This window comes from Phalacrocorax carbo, chromosome 15, assembly GCF_963921805.1.
Source record: "Phalacrocorax carbo chromosome 15, bPhaCar2.1, whole genome shotgun sequence".
Classification (NCBI taxonomy): Eukaryota; Metazoa; Chordata; class Aves; order Suliformes; family Phalacrocoracidae; genus Phalacrocorax; species Phalacrocorax carbo.
The window spans coordinates 15,195,739-15,221,000 of record NC_087527.1 but is presented as its reverse complement, the minus strand read 5'-3'; the positions used below and the strand labels follow the sequence as shown (position 1 = coordinate 15,221,000).

Below are 25,262 nucleotides of genomic sequence, written 5' to 3'. Positions count from 1 at the left end.
AATGAAGAAAAAAAAAATCTACCTAGGTAGGGTTCTCTCTTTTCTACTGTAAAAAACCTAAAAACCCTCAAAAAACCCAACCACCGCCCCCCGCAAAGGGTAAAGTATCACTTATGTAGTGGGGCTATTTTACAGGAAGGGACAAAACGTAAAAGAATCTTTCAGTCAAAAGCACAGGATCATAACTAAGTATTTTGACTTCAGAGTGATTTTTTTTAAGGGTGTAAATACCTTCTATCCCCACCTTCGCTCATTACTCTAGTATTAAATCTTTCTAGTAGAGTCTTCAAGCAAAGACCAAAAAGCCCTTTAACTTGGATAAGGAGATAATACACGTCTGTTCCTGAAAAGACTAACAAATGCAGCACCTCTTAAATATTCAGTCAGGTTGAAATATAGTGGATTATTCCTCCTCTGTCATTTCTAAAAAGAAGTTGAGGTGACATTTGCAGGTCTGCCTGAAGCTGGAAATACATGCGAGAAATGCACAGAAGCTGAGATGCGCTTAAGTCATTAATGAGGGCAAAGTGGGTTATGATCTTTGCACATCTTTTACTTGCAAGCCTGCAACTAGGTATCTCTATTAAGTGTGTGGCTTGGCCCCTGAGGATGTCTTGGACATTTAGTGGCTCCACTGTGTGTCTCCAGCTTCCTCTGCTGAGGCTTTCACTCTGACTCTGGGTATGCACCAAGAGAACTTGCTATTTCTTGGGCAAGTATGTCATAAATGCAAACAAACTACATTGGACAGGTCCCAAGCTAAAGAATCTGAGATTGTGCTCACAGAAGAATGACAAACGCCAAGACAGGACGTCTTCCTTCCTCCTCTTTGAAATAAATACACTTTAAAAATAAACTGTCTGGGATGCAAGCAAGACAGCGTCCTCCAGGATGCTGCAAACAGCAGCTCCTTGTAACCAGCATTAACATGAATGATGAAAATTTATCACTACTTTACCTTTTCGAGCTTCAGCAAAAACTATGAGCACAAAGGGGCTGAGGGTTTCCCTAGACAGGACGCCGCATCACTTTGTTTCCACTTCTCTTCAGCAAGGCTTATGTATTTACAAGCAAAAGCATATGTCCGTGTCACCTTCTCTTACCAGCTACATGTCACAGCAACCTCCCCACATTCCCTCTGGGCTCCCAGCATCACCTCATGCCAGAAGCATTTCTCTCTTGGAGGCAGGACAGAGAAACGTGAGAAACTGAGCCCTGCCTGCTTCTAGTGATCCAGGCAGAGGCTGGTACCCATCACTGCAGAGCGCTCGTGGGCCAGCTGGAGCCTGCCACAACTTGCCATTCATGGCGTTTTGCAAGACCCTCCTGCAGGTGTTGAGCGTGGCTTTGCTCTGGTGGAAGCAGCCAGGAGGGTCTCCTGGCTCTGACATGTGGTGCCGCAAGAACTTGCCCTGCCCTGGCAAAAAGAGCTTGCTTTTGTGCGTGCCTCTGATGTAGCTGTAGTCTGGTGCCTTCTTTGGCAGTAATTGTGGTTAAAGAAAGGGTGCTAATTAAATTCTTCTCGTAGCATGATTCCCTTACAATGTGTTGATCCCCTGACAGTGTTCCTACTGGAATAACGCAGAGGCTCCAGGGCTACGTTCGTAGGTGTCGTGTGAGTGGAGAGCAGAGTTGAGGGTTATGTTACTTAGATGATGATAACTGCTCTTTCCTGTGCATATACTTGGTTGGGCCTTATAATAAACTCCCATCTGGCCAAAACAATTATTCTCCCACTTTCCTGCATGGGAATTCTACTTTTTATCAGTGCTACCTGCTTCTCAAGAGCTCTTTGGTGTATAGCGTCCAGTTTGGAGAAATCACATACTGGCTTTGTGCTGCACCCCTACATATTAAGGGCTTGCTCTTTCTGTGGGAGATGGTGCTCCTCAGGGAGCAGGCGCTGGTGTCTGCGGTGCGATTTCTGAACAACGGCTTGCCATCACTGGCGGCCACATCTGTTCCGACCCAACAGAGCTGAGTGCGTAAGAAAAACTCCCGGGCTCTCTACAACTGCATCGCACGTGGGTTTGTCGCAAACCTGCGCTTCAGAGGGCAGCAGGGCGTCCCTCCCACCATCGGGGTGCCGCTGCCAGAACTACCTACGAGGGACTAGCACAAGGTCCTGCCTTGCACTCCTGACTCCTGTGTTTCCTGGTGCAGGGGCCTTATAACTCCTTACATAGGTGTATCTTAAGTAGCTTGAAGCTGATGCCAATATTAACTACTCATTTCCAGAGAGTCCAAACGTCAGCACAGGAGGAGGTAAGTAAGCGCGTGACAATGGGGCACTTTTAGTAATGGGCATAGATTTAAGCTTGCGAGTGGCTTGTGTAGTGTGAAAAGGGGAAATGCGACGCCTTGGCTTGTTCTGAATTATTCAACCATCGTATTTCTGCCCAAGAAGCAATAGCTGAGAGGCACTCCTTGAGTTACTCCTCCTCTGCAACCTATTAATGCTGTTCCCCTGTTATCCGAGTTACCCTAATTCAGAAGGCAGGCAGCGTATGTCTGACCACAGTGGGCTGGAGGTTCAGTTCAACACAACCGTTTTAAACATTTGGGACTCCTAGCCAGAGTGGGAAGTACTGGAAAGCAGATGAACAGGCCTGGTAATCTGGTTCTCCCTGCTCATAATTGACCTAATTAGTGTGGGCATATATCAAGTGTTGTTTTAAAAAAAACAACAACCTATCATTTGCAGAGATTAAAAACGTGCCAAATTTTTTGCATGCCTCTGACAAAAGCCCATGAGTCTATAACTTGCTGCAGAAGGGAACATCTGTGTCTCATTGATGAAACTCAGCCTTCATAATGGATGATTCAAATGAACTAAACAGTTTTGTCAGTCATTCAGTTGTGGATTATAAATTAATCAGAAATCCTCTCCCCCCTCCCACCCCCTTGGATCTGTCTTGCATTTCCTGTCCCTTGTGGGTTTTTTTCCCCGGTCTCAGAGCAAGCCTTGAATCTTTTCGGTCTCCCAAGCCATAATAAATGAACAGTTCCACCACTGCCATGACCTTTCAGCCATATTTCTGGAATGCACACATTGCACAAATCCCCCCTGCCTGGGTTCAGAGAGGGGGGGTACCTGTCGGGATTCAGCTAGATATTGAAGCCAACTGGTGGCCATGTGGCTTGTAGGGGAACAAGAGGCATTTCAATTTGAACCTGAGACTCCTCGGATGTGTACAGACTCTGCGAGATATTTCTCTCCAAATGATGCCAGATTCAAGTGAAAATGTAGGCAGAAAAGGGAGCCTATCCTGAGAGCGGGGGCAAGAGATTTATGGGGGGATGCACTTACCCATTCAGCAACTTGATGATTAATCCCACAAGATCCTCTGAACTGATGGCTGTTACTTTTGGGTGTTAACAAAGTCTTCTGGTAGTAGAGGTGGGGCTGTGAACACCTCCAAGCGCCTTCTCAGTGTCTGAAAAAAAGGCAAGTAGATCAGTTCACATATTCCTCAAAATAAAATCTCAACCCTCAATCATTGCTAATTTAAGGAGTTTTGAGCCAATCTGTAATCCTCCCACAGCCAGGAGTACCACCCTGCAATAGCAACAGTTCTGGTGCACATTCTGGCTCCAAAACTGGGTACATATTTTAGTTGAAAAGTTAGGCATTGTTTACTGTTTCTTGCTATGCAAATAGCTTATTTAAAAGTGAGCTCAAAAGACTAGCATGGGACAAAGGCAAGTCTGCACTGATATTCTGGGACGGAGGGAAGGAGTATGAGGGAAGTCACAGAAAAGCCCCCTTTGCTTCTTCCAAGTGTAGGAGCAATCCTCTCCTTGAGGGAAGAGGAGCATATTCACTGGAAACCAGCTAGCTTTCAGTAAAATCCAAGTGACAACAGAGTCTGTAATTCTGATGTGAATTAGCTAAATGTTAGGATCTATAGCCTCTTAAATTGACATAAAGTTTTGCTGTTTTCACATAGATCTTTACCATGAATTGGCTAATTCGCACTATATGCCAAATTTTACCTCCTAGAGAAAAGATCAGTAAATTACTATCGATTTATTTTGCTATTATATGCTGTGAGACTCCTAAGGCATGAGACAGAGAATAATATGGTTTTGGCATATGAATGTGGCTTCTTTTCCACTTGAGTCTTCAAGCCATAGTCCAGCCCAGGTGCCTTAAATGAGAAGCATGTAGTTTTTTCCACTATAATTAACAGCAGCTTTGATTTAAATGGCACTTCTAAAAGTCAAAGATTGGATTTCAAGTTGAATACAGAACACAATTTCCACCCACGTTGCTGTTTTGGTCCTTTTTTATTGCCATCCTGCCATCCACCCTGAAATCACTCAGAATATGAAAAGCACCTGCTGGGAAAGAAAGTTCATGCCTTGCAGAACAGGTCCGGATTTTTATTTTTATTTAAGGGCTTCTAACATTTGGCATTGCATTTTTTTTCCCGTTTCAATATAAGCCAAGGGGAGGAGCTACGAGGAAAAAAAAATTCCAGAGTATTTTGATCTCTGAGGGTTTATATGGACTTCATAAGCTCTGTTTGTTCTACTGCCAAGCTTCCTTTGTGTTTAAATAGATAACAGACCAAGACAACTACTCATTCCCAATAAAAAAAACCCTCACCAAACCCTAAGCATTCCCTTTCTTTCCCAATTAATTCTTGTAAACCCATGCTCCTGGACAGGGCTTGTGACCTAAGTCCTTCTGACTTATTTTTTCCCCTTTTCAAAAACAATTGCCCACAGCACAGACAGGGCTCGGTGCTCTCCAAATTTATGAAAGAATCTTGAAAAAAGGCCCTGAGAGTGCCTTTGGGAGAAGGCAGTTGTAAATATGACGTGTGAAAACAGCCTCATGTACCCTTAGAGAAGCAGCAGCGTGGTAGTTAGTGCCACCATTTACGGACTTCCTTCCTCTTTGGATTCTGCAGGCTATTTATGGAGAAAGAAGAAATAGCGGATTTCACATGGGACTATTGCTGTGTTATGTAAAATACACGTTGATTGCCAGTTTACTAGCGAGAGCTGATATCGGCTATCACTATTTTGAGAGGCTTTGCATTTGAAGAGGAGACAATTTACCCAATCAAGCCCACCTAGATTTTACTGCCTATTGAACCAAATAGGCTGAATGTCTTTGAAACAGAAGATGAGTTGGATGGATGAATCATGGGTAATCATTAATGCAAAATTGGGGTTTTTTTTTTTACATTAAAAAATGGTTTTGTAATGAAAATAACACAGAGTTCAAGATGGTGAGACAGTTTTTTCTTTAGCTAATTAAGATTTTTAATCACACAACCAGCTGTTCAGGTCAACGTGTTTGTGTGGTAAAAAGCTGTACGTTAGCCAACAGCACAAATGGATGCTACTATGACTGGTAGCAGAAAGTGAGAACTATATGAATTCCTCATCTGGGTTATATTTCTATGGAGGTTGATCATTCAATATACACTTCTGTAGTCTTTAAGACTGACTGTCTGTATTAAACATATTGGATTAATGCTCCAAATGGGAAACTAGAAGATAGACTTGAACAAGCTTAATGACTTCCCCTTTCTTGAGGCTACCTTAGACCAGCCCCCGAAGGGAAAGAAAAGAGTAGGACCTTCAGTGGGTCTAGCGGACTGCATCCTGTTTATCATCTCTGGCAAGATGTAAGCTTATTTGTTTTATTTCCCAGGTGTATTATTCCTGTGGTGCAGTGGTGGAATCGATGGAAAGAGGCCTGATTTTATCACCAGGTTTTCCAAACAACTACTACCCAGGGACACACTGTGTCTGGCAATTCTTCATTCCTGTGAGAACCCGTCTTATCTTAGAAATTTTTGACTTTGACATTTTTGAGAGCTCTAGTGAAACTCCAACCCCCTGGGATGGCTTTTCAGCCACTGCTACGTCAGGAAATAAGGAGATGCCTTCTCTTGAGGAAAACACGGACTTTGGTCTCCAAACTACAAAACCCTCTCTCCAGACCTGGATGTCAAAGGTGGCTCAGAATCTGAGCAGCACAGGAGATCAGTCAAAGGACCTTGCTAGTCACCTGGATGAACTTCCAGGAACTGCCTCAAAAAAAGATGAAGCCAAACAAGCATCTGAAGAAAACCAATCCAAGCAGATGAAGGAACCCAAAGCAATTACCAAGGCTCAGCCAGAAGGACTGCCATTCCCTGTGGCTGGTAGCGCCACGATGCGGAGGCAAAACACCAGTGGCCAGGAAAGAGAAGATGATTTGAAGGAGAAAATCTTGCTTGCCCACCTAGCTGCTAGTGAGAGAGATGATGTCACGGTAGAGAGCTGGACTCTTCCCACAACAGTACTGCCTGTGGAAATCTCCTCCAGCCCACAGTCAGCAGTGGACGTCTGTCCCCATGATGTATTATATGTTTCCGATCTCATCACGTTTTCCTCTCGCTTCTGTGGACCAAATTCACCTTTAAACAAGACCATGGTCTTTGGTTCATCTCTGGAAATGGTTGAGGTTATCATGGAACTGATTACCACCACAGACCGGGGCCGAGGCTTTGCAATGCTCTTCGAATACAAGAACATCACCGACCCCAGCACTGTAGATGCTGTGAGGCAGGAGAGAAAGGAAAACATGATGATACTGGCAATTATAACTGGGATCGTTTTCTTTGCACTTGCTTTGCTCTCTGCCCTCTGCATAGCTTGCAGGTAAGATGATGCATATCCGAGCCTTTGGAGCATGTGATATTATCCGTAGAGGAAAAGACCAGAAAACAAAGTTACATTTCCTTCCCTCTGCTAATGCTTGCTGTCCTTTAAACGTAGTAAAGTGCGTGGGTACAGAGGAGATCAATGCCAGCCACTACTCCTGCCCTAGGCTCCTCAGTTTTCTTTCCTAGTTCTACAGCTCCTGTGCCTCCAATGTATTTTCTTTTTCTTGCAGAAATACCTGAAGGGTGAGCACTTCCTTGGCATTATTTTGTTTCAACAGCAGTGGTGCCTTTGAACCTCAGTTTTGGGACACTAACTGGCCAACGGACAAATGCAGAACAGAAAAGTCAACCTTCCCCGAGTGTCCCGAGCAGGCTGAGCTGGCTGCCACTGCATCTTTTCACAGTCATTCCACAGTTTGACTCTAACCATCACTAAAGCTCTGCAGAACAGTAAATAATAACAAAAGTATTACCACTTAGAATTAAGACTAAATAACATTTTCCAGTCTGTAGCATGTTCTATCCCAGAGACTGCTGACATTTTAATTCCAAGGCACTTCATGCGTTAAACGGGCATCTGCACGTCCCTTTGATTGCTAGGGAAGAGCTGAGAGATGTGCTGCAGTACCTGTGATTGTCCCCAAACATCATCCCAAATCACACAGTCAAGTGAGCTGGTGGTTGGGCTGGGTTGCTAGTTGCCAGGTCCTGAAGCTAACTAGTTAAATGGCTAAAACCAGCCAGTGACAAAAGCATACATCTCCAGTCAGTTGCTTTTATTTCATGTATTTCTTTTCTCTATATCAGGAGAAAGCTTCTCCACCCCCCAGCATATGTTTGCATTTTTCTTACTAACTCCCTAATGAAAACATTTTTGTAGAAACAGTGACTTTTTTTTTTTTCCTTCCAACAAATTCAGAACAGAGCCCAGGCTCCCCAGGTTTTTGTCAAAACCAACAGTATTTTTCAATTGTTTTGACTTCACTGGAAACATCAGGTAAACTGAAACAAATACTGTCCCTTGCAGGGCTCCACTGTGGTGACTGGGTATTGTAACAGCATTCATTTCCCAGTGGCAGCATGCTACGGGGCTGTCTTCTCCCTTCCTGCATCCCCTGCCTCATCTACTGTGCATCCTCCAACCCAAAAGGTCTCAGCATTGCCCAGCCACTCCTGGTCACTGAGGTTGGTTTCACAGAGAAGCTTTGTTTTCCTTGTCCTTTTGGAGGCTGCATTTCTAGCTCTTGCTGAATAAATACAAAATGTAGGCCATCATACTGGGTATAAGAGAACGTGGGCAAGGTGGTGAAGCTTAAATGTAATCTCTCTTGCTCTATATAGAAATTCCTGTTTTCAGAGTATGAGCTTTTCATAGTTGTAAGAGTTAAACTTGCATGTGTTACATCTAACTAACCTTTTTCCTTTTTAAAGAGCTTGCAGAACACTAATTTAGACCACAATTTTTTGCTAGCTCTAAAGGAAAACGTCTGGTGGAAAATGTCTTCCAGATACCAAATACTTTATTTTTATACCCTTACCAGTCTTCAAAAGAGACAGAAACATGCTCCCTTTCGCTATGGCAGCAGTCTGGGCTGATACACATGTTGAGTAGGCTGTTCTTGCTCCATTACCCCTATTTAATGTCACTGTAACTATCCATGAAGCAAAGTATTATTCAAACCAGTAAGCATACCGGCAATCTGAGATTGCACTGGCTGAAGTCTAACCTGCGCAGCCTGTTTAGAAATCAGGCCGTGCTGCTCACGTGCACCATTTGCCTTTTTGCTTGTCAGATGTTTACAAAAATAAAGTAATATTCTGCTGTTGCTCACCAACAGAGAAAAACTGAATGCATTCTTTTCCCCGCATACAGATGTTCGTATGTTCTTGTCACTGCAAATACATCCTACCGGGGTCCCGTGGCACAGGACCAGGATTAGACTCACTTAACACTGGCACTTATGCCTTTTCATTGCTCTACAACTCTTCTTTTTTAAGGGGAGATGTACCTCAGTCAGCTATTGACTGTGTATAAACAGAGACTACCCCTAGTCCTTTAGCCTCTTGAAAGGCCTTTTACTATCCCAGCTGCCTATATTCCCCGCGTGCTATTCCAGGGAGGCCTTGATTACAATACTTAAATGCTTTAAGTCTGACAAGAAATTAAGTGAGATCTGACGCACGTGGGAGCAAAGCCATGACCTGTGCCGAGCAGCCTGGCTTGTATTGCACCGCAACAGCCTTTCTTCCCCTCTTTACTGCGCTAACTGTGTCGGGGATATTGGTCTCTGGCCCCAGAGCCGCCGGCACTGGTTGGAGCTCGCCTACACTTTCCAGCTGTGGGGTTTTTAACACAGCTCGGAATAAGACTGCAGAGGCCATTAAGCACATCAGAACTTCTCTTAGTTTGAGCCCACAAAAGTCTATTTTATGCTTTTTGCCCTAAGTAAGGGCTTGAAGTCAGGTGTCAAATGTGTATTAGCCACAGCCTGTCCTCACTGCAGAAAACATCAGGACTGCAAGGGGTGGGCTGGGGGAGAGATGAAGGTGCTTCAACAACGCAGCACGCTCAGAAATGGGACCAGCTCTCCGAGGCATGATAGTACTCGCCCTGGCTGGAGCATGCCGTTGGAAAGGATGTTAATAGGAACCTTCAAGCTCTTGGCCTCGTAAATTTGCCTTCCACTTCCTTTTTCTCATCGTAGCTTACTTGTTCCTCTGGTACCAGGTTTAGCTGTATTTTTTTTTCCGTTTCTATCTGCTGCTCTTGCTCAGCTAAAAGTAGCAGGCTCTGCCTTGCCAGGGGTAGAAATGGCCCGGGATGGGCTTGGCACCTACTGCCCCTCCAATGCACCAAGTCGTCAGCAGTGTCTGCTCGGGCTCATTGCATTCAGCCAGGGCAAAGCTCTCTGGGGAAACTCCAAGTCTCTGCCACACTGCAGCTTTTGTTTGCTGTTTGGCGAGGGAATGAAAGCTTCAGTTGTTAGTTGGCCAATAATTCTAATTACTTTTGGCCATGAGGCCTGGCTCGAGTAATGGGGTATTTTTTATTTTCTTTCCCAAGCCCCAAGAACAACAGACATGTCCACCTTATTTAATTTTAATCCTGTCCAATGCAGTCAGACTTTTGCTGGATGGTTGCAATCCATGGATTGCAACTGCATTTTACATCTGCATAGCCTGCCAATGACCTGTTTCCAATTACAGCCCCCTATGTGTACAGTTATTTCATCGAGTCATCGTGTGCTGCCATCTCTCCATGCGAGCTGCCCTGCTGCTCGCTGCCTGCGGCCGGATCGTCACCCGGGGGTGAAAGTTTTCCTTCACCGTAGAATGCTCTCCTAGAGAATCCTAGTCACTTCTGGGCTAAAACCAGACCTTTCCTTTGCCACCCTTGTGCTAGGCGCAACCCAGAAGTCCCTGCCTGCCTGTTGCAGCTGTGACCCCCATTTCTGTCCATCTGCACATTAGGCTGGGTTAGTTAGAGACCTAAGACAGCCGGGCCTAGCTGGAGCTGCCTGCTGGGCAAAAAGCTTCCAACAGTCTTGAGTTTTTTTTGCTTTACTTGAGGAGTATGAAGCACATTTTTTAAAAAAAAAAAAAATTACAGCTTCTTTTAAATGATGGAAACTGCTGTATTTGCACATTGGCTCTTTTATATCCATGAGCTGCGCACCGATCTAAATCGCTGGACTCCTCGGTGGCAAGGTACTGCAGCACCCCATGGGAGGTGTAGTCCAACGGGAGAACGAGCTCAAGAAAGAGTAAGATCCCCAGTCCTGCAAACCAGCGCATCCTCCAGGCGCTGTGGCAGCAGCGCTGAATAGAAGAAAAAAAATTTCCAAGTTTCCAGCAAAATTGTTGGCTGAATCTAGAAACTCTAAGCCTTTGCGTGCGTTGGTTTTTAACAGTAAATCAAATTGTTCAGTGGAAATCAGACAGTTGATACCCAAAGTGTGCTGAGGGAAGAAATAGTTAAAATGGGGACATTTCAAGCAGTTACCATCCTTTAATCCTAATTTAAGCTTTGGGAAGAATGGGACTCTTCCTTCTCTTATTCCCCCTTATTCTACCATACTTGCGGAGAAAACTTGTCTCTGCTGGGGGACATTACCCTCCCTTCGGTTCATTCCGCCAGACTGCAGTGGGGATTTCAAAGTAGTTACAGTGCCTGCTAAATATCGTAGAGCACAACATTTATAAAGAATGGCAAGGAAAGGAGCCAAGAAGATATAAGGTATTTCAGTTTCTTAATGCAGAACTTGCTCTGTCTATCCTAGTTTATCACAGCCATCAGTTGCTGGGACTTTTAAAATGGGTATTTCATCTTTTCAGCTTTATCCCAGAGTATGAATATCTCATAAATGGGACAGCTGTATGCAAGAATCGGAGGAACACATTTTCATTTGTTTTTCTGAGAACTCGAACACTTTGTTTGTTAAGTCATGCTAAAAGTTCAAATAACAAACCCAAAAGTGAGACCATCCAGATAACTGACAAGTCTGGGTTGCCAATGCCTGATGTTCAGTGTGAAAGAAATCTGTGCTAAGTTGTGTTTTCTTAGAGGAGAACATTTCCTTTGTGCTCTTTAATCCCTGGGGGGGAATATTTTAACAGATTTGCTTGTAACATGCCAGTTATTTGAAACAAGAATATTTCATAGAAATATCAGATTTGATTACATTTTTGTCACGGGTTTTGGCAGGAAAGAGCTGGGAGGAGGGAAAGAGTTTTTAAAAAAGTGAATGCAATGTGGAAAAAGGTGCCAATTACACATAGTTCTCCCACCATCTACCTGAATGCCTTGACCACCGCACCGATTCATTATTTTGGGGTATGTTTTGCCAGGTGACTCCTGCTGGAATGGTTCTGTTGCCAAATGAGAGCTTCTGGGGTGTGCGTGACTATTTACATACACATTTTCCACTCTGGAGTATTTCCTACTGGGTTTGATCTTGCTTGATAAGGCATCACCACTCCTACATGGAAGCCTTTCCCTGCTCCCCCTTCCTGAATCGGTGCATTAAGGAAGAACCTTCCCTGCTTCAGCCCCAAGTTCCCCCAAGGAGCCCAAGCGTTGGCCGATGCCATTGTGCCTCCTGGAGTAGCAGCTATCCATCTGTACCAAGTCTGGATTAAACTCTCCAGTGCCAACTCGCTCTCCTCTTTTTCTGTAGTCTTCTCTGTATTCACTAGGGATAGCGCTGGGGCTGCGTCATGGGATTTTTTTCTCCTTCAATTCACTTGTCAGTCAATAAGCATTTTTTAAGAGATCCAATGATACGGTGAAGGAATGAAACCCACAACCCTGAGATGGAGCAGACGCCAGCTCCCAGCCAGCCTCATCAGGTGGCCTCTGAGTCCCCATTCTTAAAAACAAACAGTAATGAAATGATGACTGTACACTTGAAATCTTGGCTTCAACACATCACTAACAAAAGAAACTTGCATAGAGGAGATTACATGCCTTAAAACAAACCAACCCCTCCAACAAGAGGGGAAATGCCAGCCAACAGCACAGATAGTAGGGAAAACTAACACCAGTCCCATCCTGTCTGGTCAGTGCCTTAATCCTCCCACGCATCTTTGCACAGTCCCATGGAGAACCACAGTACACAAAGACAAAATACACTTGCTTCAGTCATTATCACGTTCATTACCGCCAGCCTTTCTCTGTGACATCTTCACATCTTATTAATCCAAAAGTAAATAACACTAGTTGTTTCATAATCTCAGTTTTAGTAAAAATATGAAAAAATTGTTAAGAACCTGCTTTTGTCTCCCTTCAGCCAAGAGGCACGTCTGCCCAGTAATCATCTGCCATAGCGCTGTCTTTTAATAAAATGTTCATACAGATGAACAACATCTGACGCTCTCTGCTTGCTAAATATAATCTAGCACACAGTACTGGCTACACAGAGGAAATATTCTGTCTAACAGGGTAAGAAAGATGTCACTGCCCAGACCAAAGGCAGGATTTCGGTTCCACTATTTAGTTACCGACGTGAAAGAGCAGCCGGCAGGGGGGAGCCTGGTGGGACTTGGCAGAGGTCTGACCTCTGTTCCTGCTTTGGCAGTGATCATGGGAAGAAGGTGACAGGGTCTTCTCTTCTTCAGCTGACTTTCCACTACATGAGCATATCATTTTCTCCCCTGGCCTACAGGCCTTGTTGCCCTGAGTCTTGGCAAGTATTTTGGATGCTCCTGTAGGCAGGAGAGCTCGTAACCTGGTGGGTCCCCCTCGCAGGATGAGCGCAGCTGAGACCTTCCCTTCTGTGGGTCTTTAACTTACTTGTGGGCTTCTTGTTGTTGTTGCTGTCTCTCCTTTACAGGCAGAGAACATGCCCCAAAAGGAGCTCATCCAGCGCTTGCGGTGACCAGGAGGTTAGTGCTAATGGCTTCAGCAATTTCTGTTTCTCTCTTTCATATTGGCTGTTGCACTGTTTATCTGATGATGTTTACTGGGGCATGTTCTGAGTTGTAGAATGGGATCCAGAACTCCGCCGTTGATATCAATGAGCTCCAGCTGGTGGTGCCAAGTCGGGAGAATGAAAACAACAACCACTCTGTCAGCCGGGAGCAGGCGGGTAAGCACGGGGCAGTGGCGGGAGCAGGTCAGGGCACCCCGTAGCCCCTGACCAGTTAATCAGATCATTTCTTCCCTGCAGTCCTCCTCGCTGTCTTGCCCATGCACAGCTGGAGAGCCACTTCCCAGCAGAAAGCCTTTGTTGTGGGAACTATTCCTTGCTGCTCTCCCCCCTTGCTGGTAGGGTAATTCCCCTGGCAAGGAGCACGCACAAGCACAGCTCCAGGACACTGCCAACAAGAGCTGTAGTAGCACATGGCATTGCAGAGACACTGGGTTAGCAAAGCAACAAACAACTTATAAAGACCCATAAACCGTGGAAGAGTTTCACCTGCCCTGCGCCTAACCTTGACTAAGAAGGATGGGTTTTACAATGCTTACATTGGCTTTGGACAACTTGACTCCTGGAGCTAACTTCTGAAGGGCTTTATGAATGAGACTGCTTTAGATGACATTTACTTCACAGAGCGTTTCAACCACAAGAGACCCCAGCTGAGCTGCAGATAACGTCACTTGCTGCAATTTTGAGTCACAACACATGAATTGCATCAGTGCCCCTTTTGGTTGGTGAGGGCCAACGGGGAGCTAGGTCATGTGTTGCTACACCCCTTCGGTTTTCTACTCAACCATCAGCCATTACAAGGATATCTTCCTAAAAAGCTAATCCTGTGCTCCCAACCATGACAGCTTCACATCTCCTTCTTCGGAAAAGTCATCGAGGAGGTTGCAGCCAGAGCTCGCCTGGCCTGGCCCAGTTGGACAGGCTTTGGGGACACACGCACTCACACAACCCTGTGGCAGTCCCTGGAGAGCAAGGCTGCCTGTAGGAGCAGCATCATTAGGGTTTAAGCAAAAAAGCACAGCTCCCAGTGTTAACAGGGATGAGTAAATACAAATAAAGCATAAGCTGAGCAAATCCGCAAGTTTCTGATCTGCAGCACAACTCCGTGTGTTTAGTATGAAGTATTTCAGTTTGGGTCTGTCGTTATTAGAAAGCAGACCCAAGGGTGTTCCTCCCCTTTTGTTTTGTTTTTAAAAGCTTGCAGTTTCAGGAGAGCAAACTGTTGGCTTGAATTTTGTTCTGGCTGGTGCAACACACAGCCAAAGCCTGCTCTAGATTGTCTGGGGAGAGAGGGAGGAGGGTTTGTCACGGAGGAGTTAGGAACAGATGTTTTGGACTCTTGCAAGCAGTCATTATTGATTTTCTTCTTTTCTCAGTCACTTCCTGCGGAGGCAGCACAGAACGGTCTCCTCAGGACACTGACCCAGATGTACCCTCCTCCACATCCGCAGTGACCACCGAGACTGGGAGCGACGAAGTGTTCATTATTTCTGCTGGACCTGGGGCCAGCGGGCTGAGCTTTACCACCTACAGAATACAGGTAGCAACACTCTTCGGCACCTCTAGCAAGCCACAGGTGGCCCTCTTGGGCAGCACTTGTCATATCTGTCCATTTATGCTTACTGCCCACTTCGCAAGAATGGTCGTGACCGAGGCAGGCAGTTCTCCTAACCCTTGAGCCCAGTTGCCATCAAACGATGTAGGCTGCGATCTCCCAAGCCAGCATCTTCCCAGCTTTGAGAAGAGCAAGTGCAGGAGTTTACCTTGGATCCAATAGGTGATAATGCAGAGATCTGCCAGCAGGTGGTAGGACCAGCCCTCAGAAATATGCTAATTGGCAAAGATGATGTTCCATTAAAAACATCACTTGTAGCAACTGAAGGACCTGGGAGTCAGACCCGCTCCTGCCCACTGCTACCAAGTGGTCAGGGAAGTTACTCAGCTCCTCAGAAAGCTAGTTACCTTATTTCACCAGGCTGTTGTGAAAATTAGCAGTATATACTCCAAAAAAAATCAAGCACTTCAAGTGAAAGCACCAGGGTCCTTTCAAATCCACACACAGAAACCTGAATCGGTTCAGTAAGTTCTCTCTTATTTTAGCTCTTTGCCCTGCACTCCTTCAATTATTTGTTTAGAAACAGATGAAAGCTCCAAAGCCTCAGGTCTGGCTGCCACCTCTTCAACCTCGAGCGTAGCGCCTGACAGAGCACATCCATTACCAGTCTGTATTAAAGCCTTTCCCAGGTCAATACTCTCCTCTCCAGTGCCCTCTCTTTTTCCCACAAGAGGAGGAACAACCAGCCAAGGAACTCACATGCCTGAGGACAGTCTGTGTAATACTTCTGTCACAGTTTACAAAACAAAAGCATTCTGTATCCCTGCACTTGATTAGGAAGTTAGCCAGGAGGCCAGGCTGGTCAGGATTTTCCTACGCTAGCATAAGACACGTGCTAAGCTTTGCCTCCAGCCAGCCACACTGATTAACAGAGAGAGGGAAAGCAGGGAAAAGAGCCCTGGTGCCTTCCCTTGCCCCAGCACATTACCTTCTGCAGGGCAGGGTGCTGGGAGCTGTGTTGGTGCCCAAACTGGGCACCCTGGAACACCTGCGCTCCTCCGTCCTTCCCAGAGGAGAGAGCTTCACCTGGTGGCAGCCACATACAAATACAGCTTCTAGACAGGAGGGAAACCCCTCGTTCTTCCTCTTTTCCCCACTTTAGTCAGAATAAACAAATACACTTGAAGAAGAACATTTGTATTCTGCTATTCCCTTCTGCAAGCCATCTATCAGAGGAGATTTATGCATGTGTAACATATGTATGTAACTTAGTGTTAAAACAGTTCTAAGTGAAGGTAACCCAGAGAATTAAAGTGATTTACCAGAGTATTAACTCAGGAGGCATCTCATCTCCTTCTCAGTGATGTCCATGCTGCACACAAGTGAGCTGCTGCACTCAACCAAACCCCTTAGGGAGCAGAAAACCTACTCGGGAAGGATGAAAGGGCCTCTTTAAAAGCTCCGGGTCTTTCCCCACAGCTGAAGACTATCATCTCCAACGGGGGTGGAAATTGAGCACAGCAGGCTAATTACAAACCTGTGCTCAAACGGGATCCTTTCAGGCCACTGGAGTTACTCAGGGTTACTGGATGTAGAAATAAACATGTTTACAGTTTAATTTCTAAATGTGTATTTTTAGGGTGTAAAATGCAGCTGGCCAGCCAGCTCCTGACTTTAGCCTCTGAGCCCTGCAGAGGGTATGGTGCGTAGCTTTTGTGGACCAGCGCTAGGCGAGCGCTGGAGCGTAGCCACTTTCTTGGCAGGAGCCAAGATGTTATCCTCATGTGAAAAGACATGTGAAATCCTAAGCCTTCAGTTAATAACGCCATCAGACTCACCCTACCCAAAATGCTCGACTAGACAAAGCAAGCTATAAGGAGCTTTCATTAAAAAAATTATCCTGGTATTTTCACTGAGAAATGGTGGCTGGGCACTTGGTCTGGTGCCCCCCGGTAAGCATGAGCCTCAGCTCTGCTGGTGGGAGCCAGCGATAAACTGGCTTTTGCTTTTTAGCTTTTAAATCCCATTTGAAGAAATCGATCCTCTGTCAGGAGGCAGGAGCTGGGAGAGCAAACACACGTCTCTGTACGTGGACGAGCGTGAGGAGGCGGAGGGCAGGAGGGCTTTCAGGTGGCTTCTGAGGTGGCTTCATGGCTTTCTAAGTCCTGTTTGGTTTAAGTTCAGCCTTTGGCTAAGCGACAGCTATGACCTCCGACTTCTAGTCAGACATTACAAGTTTCAGATACAAAGGTTTGAGTAAAGGGTATCATCATGGAGGCTTAAGAAACATTTTTTGCTAAAACATTTTCAAAAATCTAGAAAATACATTATTCATCTTTGTAGCTACTTCCAGTATATCTATCTCAAAACCAGCGCCTGGCTTTTACCCCAGTTTGGAGATACTTATAATAATATTAGAATAATTAATCCCCAGAAAGCCTGAAGAGGCTTCTGTGGAGAAGACAGCTGGCTTGTAAATTTATAAATCAAGATTGTTACTTTAACTAGATCTGAGACTAAGAGCTTAACTTCGAAACAAACTTATCCAGAGCCTGAAGCCTCTCCCAGCTTCCTCCTGAGATTTTCTTTCTGCTGTAGTAGCTAATTTCTTGCCTCTCTGCCTGTCCATTTCCAACATGACCTTTTAACTAAAGTTTATTTGATTTGCAGAAACTTGAGAGATTGATTTTCTCAGAAATAACAAATGACAAGTTTCTGGTTCCTCAGGACTTTTAAATCCAGGACTCTGTGGGATTTATTTCAGACCCCCTTTAAGGACTATGTAAACTTTGGGAATGTGGATTTCACATTCTTCTCGTGACAACCATATTCGCACAGCTGAAAAGTAAAAATACATATAGAGTTGTGGAACAGGAGGCTTATATAAATAACAGGTGAAGTATTAGTAAGAGTGAAAGGAGATTCACAGGACAGTCGGGGATTCTTTAACTTTTCTGCCTCTAAACCCACATCAATATTAAGGACAAAAGTTGTGATTTTAAATATAACATTGGAACTTATAAAGTAGGTAAGAGATCTTTAGAAGTCGTCTATAGTCCCTTCCCATGTCGGATCAACTCTGCCTTATACAGAGCTGGTGACAATGATTTAATGTGATCTCACTTGCTGATGATGCCAATTTTACACCTGTCTGGACATCTTGTTCCACTGCTGAAGCATGTTTTCCACCTGAAAAGCATTTCTTACGGGAAACGAAATTTCCTTGGCTCCAATCTAGGTCTTGTGCTTCTCGTTCTATTCACCACAGGTACCAAGAACAGATTATTCCCTTTCCTTTGTTTTTAATTCTTTTTATTTTCTTAACTCTTCCCTAACGTAGCATAACGAGCACCACTTACTTCAATCCTCCCTCCTGAATCATGCGATCTTGAGACGTCGGTTCTCTTGTTGCTTGCTTCTGGGTTTCCTTCAGCGGGCCCCTTGAGGTTTTGTTTCCCCAGACAGACATATCTGGAGCCTTCCAAGAGCCAAGAGGAGTGGAAGAATTATGGTTTTACACAGTGAAGTTTACTACTCTGATCTGTCAGATACCTCCTGTAAAATAAAGCCGTACATATTTGATGATTTGGCTAGTGGTAGGACTTTATACGTAAACTGAGATTTCCCAGTTCATTGTTAAACCTGAAACTGGGGAAACAAGGTAAAACTTTCATCTGGGGAAGCCAGCGGACTTTGGGAACATGCTGGAAGAGCAAGACGTTGCATTCCTGTGCCTTGTCCCGAGAAGAGAACCACTGAAGAAATCAGTCTCTTGCAATAACAGTGTATTTTTAGAGTGTTTTAAAAACCTTTTGAGGAAGGATGCCGTAACCGACCTTTATTTACTCTTTCCAGGACAAAAACCTAAAAAGAAGTGTCACAAGCCCGGCCTCTGTGTCTGACTGGCTGGCGTCTGATCACACGGCTGCCGGAGCGGATGCTGTTGAGAAGGGGACCGTCCCGCTGGAAAGTCACTGTCCCAGACAACGCACGTGGAGTGCCCGCACTTTCCACGACTTCCTGGCTCCAATACCACAGCTACAGAAAAAATGGTGTAGCTGGACCACCAACAGTCCCTTCACGAAGCTGGTTGACAACAGTGTAAGTCCTGCAAGGAGGGGAGGACGTGGCGGTCGGGGACTGGGCCCCAGTACCCCGAGCCGCTCGCTGATGGGACACGGTTTCCCCCGGCCTGCTTTGCCTCTCCAACCTGCAATACGTGTTTCAGTGTGTCTTGCTTGGTGTATGGGAAACTATTTGCCTAACTATATTGTAATTTATTCAGGCTTTCCTGAAGTGCTAAGAAGCTGTATTTTCCAGCAGTAAGCTGGTTAAGAAATTATTCCCAGTCCAGAAAAACATCCAAAAATGCCTTCAGACTAGATTATCTCACTGAATGTTCTGACATGTACCTTTTTTCCTTCTGGTTATGTCTTAAATTTAATTTTAATTGACGTATTACTATTGCATTGCAAGGAATCCGTAGGTGTGGGAGGGATATCTAGGTCTCTTTGACCGTAATCGTCAAAGCTAATAGAGTATGTTTCTTCTTTTTTACAGTAATAACATAGGGTTTTGCTAAGGAATGCATCTCACCTCTAACATAAGCAGGAGTTTTAACTTTTAGTTCCCTTGGGATCAAAGTTTCTCAAGATAACTGCATTTCATGGCATGTCTACTGATCTGTTATTATTTTGCGCAGGGTTTTCCTACAGCTGCCAGATCCCAAGGTGTCCCGACCAGAAAGGTAATCTCAGCCACTGAGATAGAGGGAGCATCAGAGACCATCTACTCAGGTTCATCTGCCAGCAATGCCTCATACCCCCTCACTCTGTCTGCACAAAGGCAGAGGAAGCTAAGCTCCTGCAATTTGAAGAAATCCAGATTTGGGAACCCTTATTTTGGATTTTTAGCCAGTTCCCCTGACAGCAAACAGGTGAGGTCCTTGGATCCCTCGAGGCATCTAGTGGCAGCATCTCCAGTTATCAGCCAAAGCCCCAAAAATCTTCTAGAGAGCTCCAACCCACTGAAAATCAACTTGGTCAATGGTTCGAAAACAAAGGAGCTTATGGCAGAAACCGATAAAAACAAACCAGTTTTTGTGATTTCTGAAGAAGGGGATGATCAGCAGCCCCTGGTCCTAGCAGAGCATCTTAGTCAATGTGGAGATCATCTGTCAGAGCAAAATGCTGCGTATGCTCCAGCTGTGCCAGACAAACAGCCGGCGGTTCTGACTGTTGAGGGGAACAGCTCTGCCAGCTTCACGGCAAATCTCCCCCTTTGGGCAAAATCCCCTGGTTTATACAAAGGTCACGTGAGGGCCCCTAGCTCTTCCAGGGACCAGCAGAGCTCAGCAGCTGCAGATGCTAATACTACCGAGACCCCACAGAACTGTGACACTGCAGCTGCTCCTACGCTATGCCAAGCTTCAGTCCAGTGATGTCCTCGGAAAACATCAGCTCACAAAAACAGAGGCAAGAGGGAGCGACCAGGGTGAAAGCTGTGCCGGGTAGGCGAGCGTGGCAGTCATAGATGGGTGCAACTTCGTTAGGAGCAGTCTTTGCTTCCCACCCGCTGGGACTGAGATTACGAGGACACGTGCCATAGCACAGCCCAAATGCCATCTTCCCTTACGCTCACTAACCTCCTCTCTATTCTTCTGCATGAAATTATGATGTGGTTTCTACAAGAAAGCATCCTCTGAAAAGGTACTTCAGAAAACCTTTTCTGGAATGAGAACCGGGAAGCGTCTGAGACGGTTACATCGGGGTTTATATCTGAAATGTAAATCAGTCCTCTGTCACTGTGGTATCACTTGAGCCTTTCTGCTGGGAGCTATGAGTTAAATTCTGTTTATAGCTATGCCTGTACAATCCAAGCCTTGCCAAGCCAAGGGTAAGAATTCAATCGTGCATGTTTGCATACAGTTTTTGTAAACATAATTTTAAGCATTTTGTAACTTCTACACTCTAGCACAGACTTTACCAAGCATTCGCACCTCTAGTATTAAAGACCATGATTGTCTCATGTCCTAACTCTTTAGAGAAGTGTACCAATAAGCTACGCAACCCATACTGGATGCTAGTGCTATAAAAGGCTGATGTAGCTTTATCTTTGTTACATCTACATGGGCTTAAACCACCTCAGGCCACTGCATTTTTAAGTGACTCCTCATGGCAACAGGAGCATGTGTACAAAAACACTGAGACACTAGGAATAGTCTTCAGCATCCAACACGGATATTTGCAGCTGCTCTGCTGCTATATCCACCAGCTATTTATTGCTGGTAACGCACATTGACTAGAGAACTATTTCCCTCCCTTTAGCAGGCAAGACTTAAAAGACAAAATTAAGTGGGGCAAACTTGGAGCGCTCACTTTCTTTAGAAACGAACTACTAAGTGGCTGTGCCTCCCTGATTACAAATCCAAGGCGCTCAATGGAACACTGAACCGAAGGGAAGCCTGCTAATCCTATTGCCTTTAATAACCCCATCAGTATTTTAATTGCCTCCTGGTGATATTTTCCTATCTTTCCAAGAGACTCCTGCATGTTCAGCCCACAACCTGGAATTATTTTGCTTTCTTAAATGAAAGAAATCCCTTATGAAGCTGTATTTTGCAGCTGACACAGCACATTGTTTTTAAGCAACTGTATGTCATAAAACAGGTGTCAGAAAGAAATCGTCAGTACAAGTCTTGCCCTATATCAGCCACAGTGTGCTTCGAGTTATCTTAATCCTTCTATGTGAAGGCATTTAAGTCTGATTCCTGAAATATTTAACTGAACTATTTATGATTTCACCTGCTGTTACAGCTTCCATTTGCCACCTATTAATGCCTGAGCTACGCAACACAAGACTGTAGGTTTTGCCTTCTATTTTGTGTGTGTGTTTAGGTGTCTACGTAGGCACAGAAGCCTTGCATCTGGGAGCAGTGCGAGCAAAAGCATACGCCCTTTAGCAGTTGACTCAAACACGAACAGCAACCAAGTCTCTGCATTTGTTATTACCAGACTCTGTTGAACAGTTTTGAAGCACAAAGGTCTGGCTCAAAGTTGAGGTTTTCTTTGTTGCTGTTGTTCTGCTGGTTTTTTTTGTTGTTGTTTTTGTTTGTTGTTTTTTTTTAATTAATGCTACATGATTCAAAGGGAAGAGTTAATATATTTATGATTTAAGGAAATATTTAGAAGTCTTCAGTACTCTAATAATAACTTCCACTGCATTAAATTCATATACATTGTAATTCAGAGTCAATGTTCTGTTACTTATTACATTTCTAAAAATTGAAGTACTAAAATCTACTTTTGAAAAGCACTTGTGTTCAGTTATTGACAATAGCTACATTTGAAGGGCTGGAAAAAGTGGCTTTTTCAATAAAAGCGTCCTTAACTATTCATTTCTACAATGTAACGACACTGCTTTTGTTTATTTTGCTGCAAGACTAAGCTGTATGAGCACTGCCTCAGCGCACCAGTACATCGCATGGCGTGCACCAGTACAGCCCCCCCAGCAGCTGCTGCAACGGCACGAGCACAAAAGCCGCTGCATCATTCAGTCAGCCGCCACCCGAGGATTAGACCCTGTTTGATTTCTCCTGGGTAACCTGGCGAGATACCGAGGTGGTTGTTTACGCTCGCTTCCTCCGCTACCTGTCGGTGTAACCAAAGAACGGAGCTTTCTAAACCTGTGAAGACCGCTGCCGGAGGCTGCTTGCTGTGGGAGTTGGGATTTCCTTTCACACGCCGCTTATCTTAACGCCGTGCACCTCTTCCATCATTGCTGCCTGCTGTAGCGGCGTAGAGCCGGTGGTACCCGGGACACTAAATCCTGTGCCGTACAATCAGCATGGGCTATATAATGTGTATATATAGAGAGAGGCCGTCCTCCTGAAGAATATGCAGTATTGGACAATGCTGCTTGTTCTCAGAGCAGATGTGGCCGATACACCAAACGATTCCAAGGTGATGTCTTCTGCCCCTGGAAGACACCGAAGGCTAAGGCCTAAGCGGTGCCCGCAGCTGGTAGGCAAAGCCCAGCCCCGAAGAGCCAGGAGCGCAACACGTGGGAGACTCACGCTCCTGAATTGCCTTTTGAAGTTCCTATTTTTTTTAGGCAGATCGCTAAAGTTAACCGCTAAAGAGGTGTTTGTGGTTTATTTTGTATCTGCAAAGAGTTTATATAATATTTCCTTCCTCTTACACCTAAAGGACCTGTTTTGAAATCCTCCTTTCCCCCCCCAGCCCCCCCGGAACAGAACCAGCTTCCACCCGTACTCTTCAAAAAAAAGTCATAGCGCGAATTTAAGAAACTCTGACAGCTCTGTGCGGAATGGAGTGCTCTAAGAGCCCCAGCAGTAAATGTCATCTAGGATCGGTTTTTAAATAGTATTACTCATGGCATTTTTGTTCCTAACAGCTACATTACCCCCGAGAGCTATGGTGCCACTTTTTAATGACAGAAAACCTCACAACCCCTGCACGGGCTCGGGACTCAGTTTTACCTTTGTGGCAGTGCCGTCAGGTCACTGTGCTGTTTTGCATACCGTAACGAAGCAGCAACTGGGATAAGCACGCTGAACGCTTGCTGGAGAGGAGGAAAATAGTTTCAATCACAATTGCATGGGGAAAAAAATGTCCAAAAATGTTACGGAGTTAACAAACAGGAGTATTCTTTTCAGTAAAACTGGATTTGAATCATGTTAACTTTTAAAAAATTAATTATTCTGGAATATGCCAGGCAATCCCTCCAGCCAATGCATTCGGTAGATTGAATAGGACAAAAGTACATGGGCATTCCTATTTTTTTGTTGTTGAAACAGAGCTTCAAAATAAAAGCTCGAAGCTATACGAGCTGTCAAGAACCCTTGGTGCTGGGTTTCTTACTGTCAGGTAGTTAAAATGGTTGAGAATGGAGGCCCGGTGGGAAAATAATCCAAAAGATGTAACATGCAGCTAACGCATCCTACCTTTGAAGATTCAGAGTAGCATTCAGCAGGAAAAATCCATTTATAACTTCTTAGCAGAAACGTGAGCTGAGGTTTCCTTTTCTTTAAGAGCAGTTGGCTATGAGGCACCCTGCTCGTAACCTTTTGGGTTTGGTTTTTCCCCCCCCATGAGAAGGGCACATGAGCCATAACAAAACACATTTGACTCAAATAGTCCTGTCGGTTACTAGACTTTTATTCTAAACAATTAAAGATTAATTTGGACGGCAAGGGGAAAAAAAAGCTAAGTCCTAAGCCAAGACTTACCTAACGAAAGCAACTGAAACTCAGCAGCACTGAAAAGAACACCCAACAGAGACCAAATATAGCTTCAACATACATTCATGGTCTGTCTAGAAATGTCTTTGATGTTAAACATCATATGGCACACTTAGCAATTTTATAATTCATTTCCTATGGAAACTAATGAGCTTAAGGGTGAAATTACCTCATTGAAAGTCAAAATGGTGAAGTGTAAAGAAAGGAAGGATGACCTGAAAAGCAGATTTAGATGCCATCTTTGCATATTAAGCATTGCTGTGGGAAAGAGTATAATTAGTTTTCTTCAGAAGTTATTCCTTGGAATTGTGTGAGTGGTATCTCAGCTCCCAAACATCATGCAGAAAGAATGTTAGATAAAATAGGTGGAAAAAATGCAAAATCCCCACACATTCTTTTTAAGATCAAGAAATCCTTTTCATAACTTCCAGTAACACAGCGACTGTTGGTTTATTTTTAGAGGGCAGACTGTACAAAATAAGGCCCCCTTCCAGGAGAACGTTCTACGAGGCCGTAAGAAAGCAGATTTTCAGAGCATAATTTAGAGTTGAGCATTCCCTTCTCAAATGCCTAACTCCTTTTACTTGCATCAACTTACTTCCCTAAGCCCTTGCAGTAGGCTAAGCCATCTGCACTACCCACTTCTGCTGAAGACTAGAAATTGATACAAAATGGATGTATTTTGTCTGCAGAGTGAGCGAGCTAATGACTGATCTCTGAGCGTCAAATGCCAAGCTTTTTCTACTAAATTCAAACAATATCGGAGCTGACACACAAATTATCCTACACAGTTGCTGATTCAAACACTCGAGACACACCGAGGGCTCTCAGATTAACACCGACTGTTGAGATTAGCATGCTGCCAGCTATTCCAGCTGCAAAGGGCCCTGTATTGTCATCGTCCTACCATCTTCCTTTATTCTTTTATTATTATGGAGGAAGTGCTTGGAAGAGCTTATGCTGTGCCAGAACTGATCACTCGATAGGGCATAAATCCAAAGTCAGCAGCCTCCTCAAACTAAAGTAGTCACAAGTCATTTGTTGGCATAATGGAGTATAAAACACAAATCCACCAATGTAAGGGCAGGGCAAGCCAAAACCATTACAACTTTTAAGGTCCGCCAGCTCGTCCTTACGGCGTACAGAACAACGCAGCGTTTGCCCTTTTACGTTACTTAACCTGGGTTTGAATTTCTCGTAAATTTAGGCCGAAGAACAAATGACAGCTGGCTTAAGAGCAGCAATACAGATTAGCTACAACATTAAAGGATATCCAGCTTCAAGTATGGAAATGGAAGGGTGCAAAAATCCTACGATGCTAAACTGCAACGTGAAGCTTAACAACG

The 25,262-nt window shown here is 44.6% G+C and overlaps 1 protein-coding gene across 1 annotated transcript in view; it reads left to right on the top strand.

Annotated features, from left to right (window-relative positions):
- Positions 1–22,154, top strand: part of LOC104047725 (uncharacterized) — a 34,585-nt gene extending 12,431 nt beyond the window's left edge. Inside the window, exons 2-7 of the mRNA XM_064466521.1 lie at positions 5,672–6,666; positions 13,004–13,055; positions 13,156–13,258; positions 14,476–14,639; positions 18,510–18,755; positions 19,357–22,154. Coding sequence (XP_064322591.1) covers positions 5,672–6,666; positions 13,004–13,055; positions 13,156–13,258; positions 14,476–14,639; positions 18,510–18,755; positions 19,357–20,094 — 2,298 coding nt within the window. The 3' untranslated portion in view covers positions 20,095–22,154. The remainder of the gene's footprint in view (positions 1–5,671; positions 6,667–13,003; positions 13,056–13,155; positions 13,259–14,475; positions 14,640–18,509; positions 18,756–19,356) is intronic.
- The last annotated feature ends 3,108 nt before the right edge of the window (positions 22,155–25,262 follow it).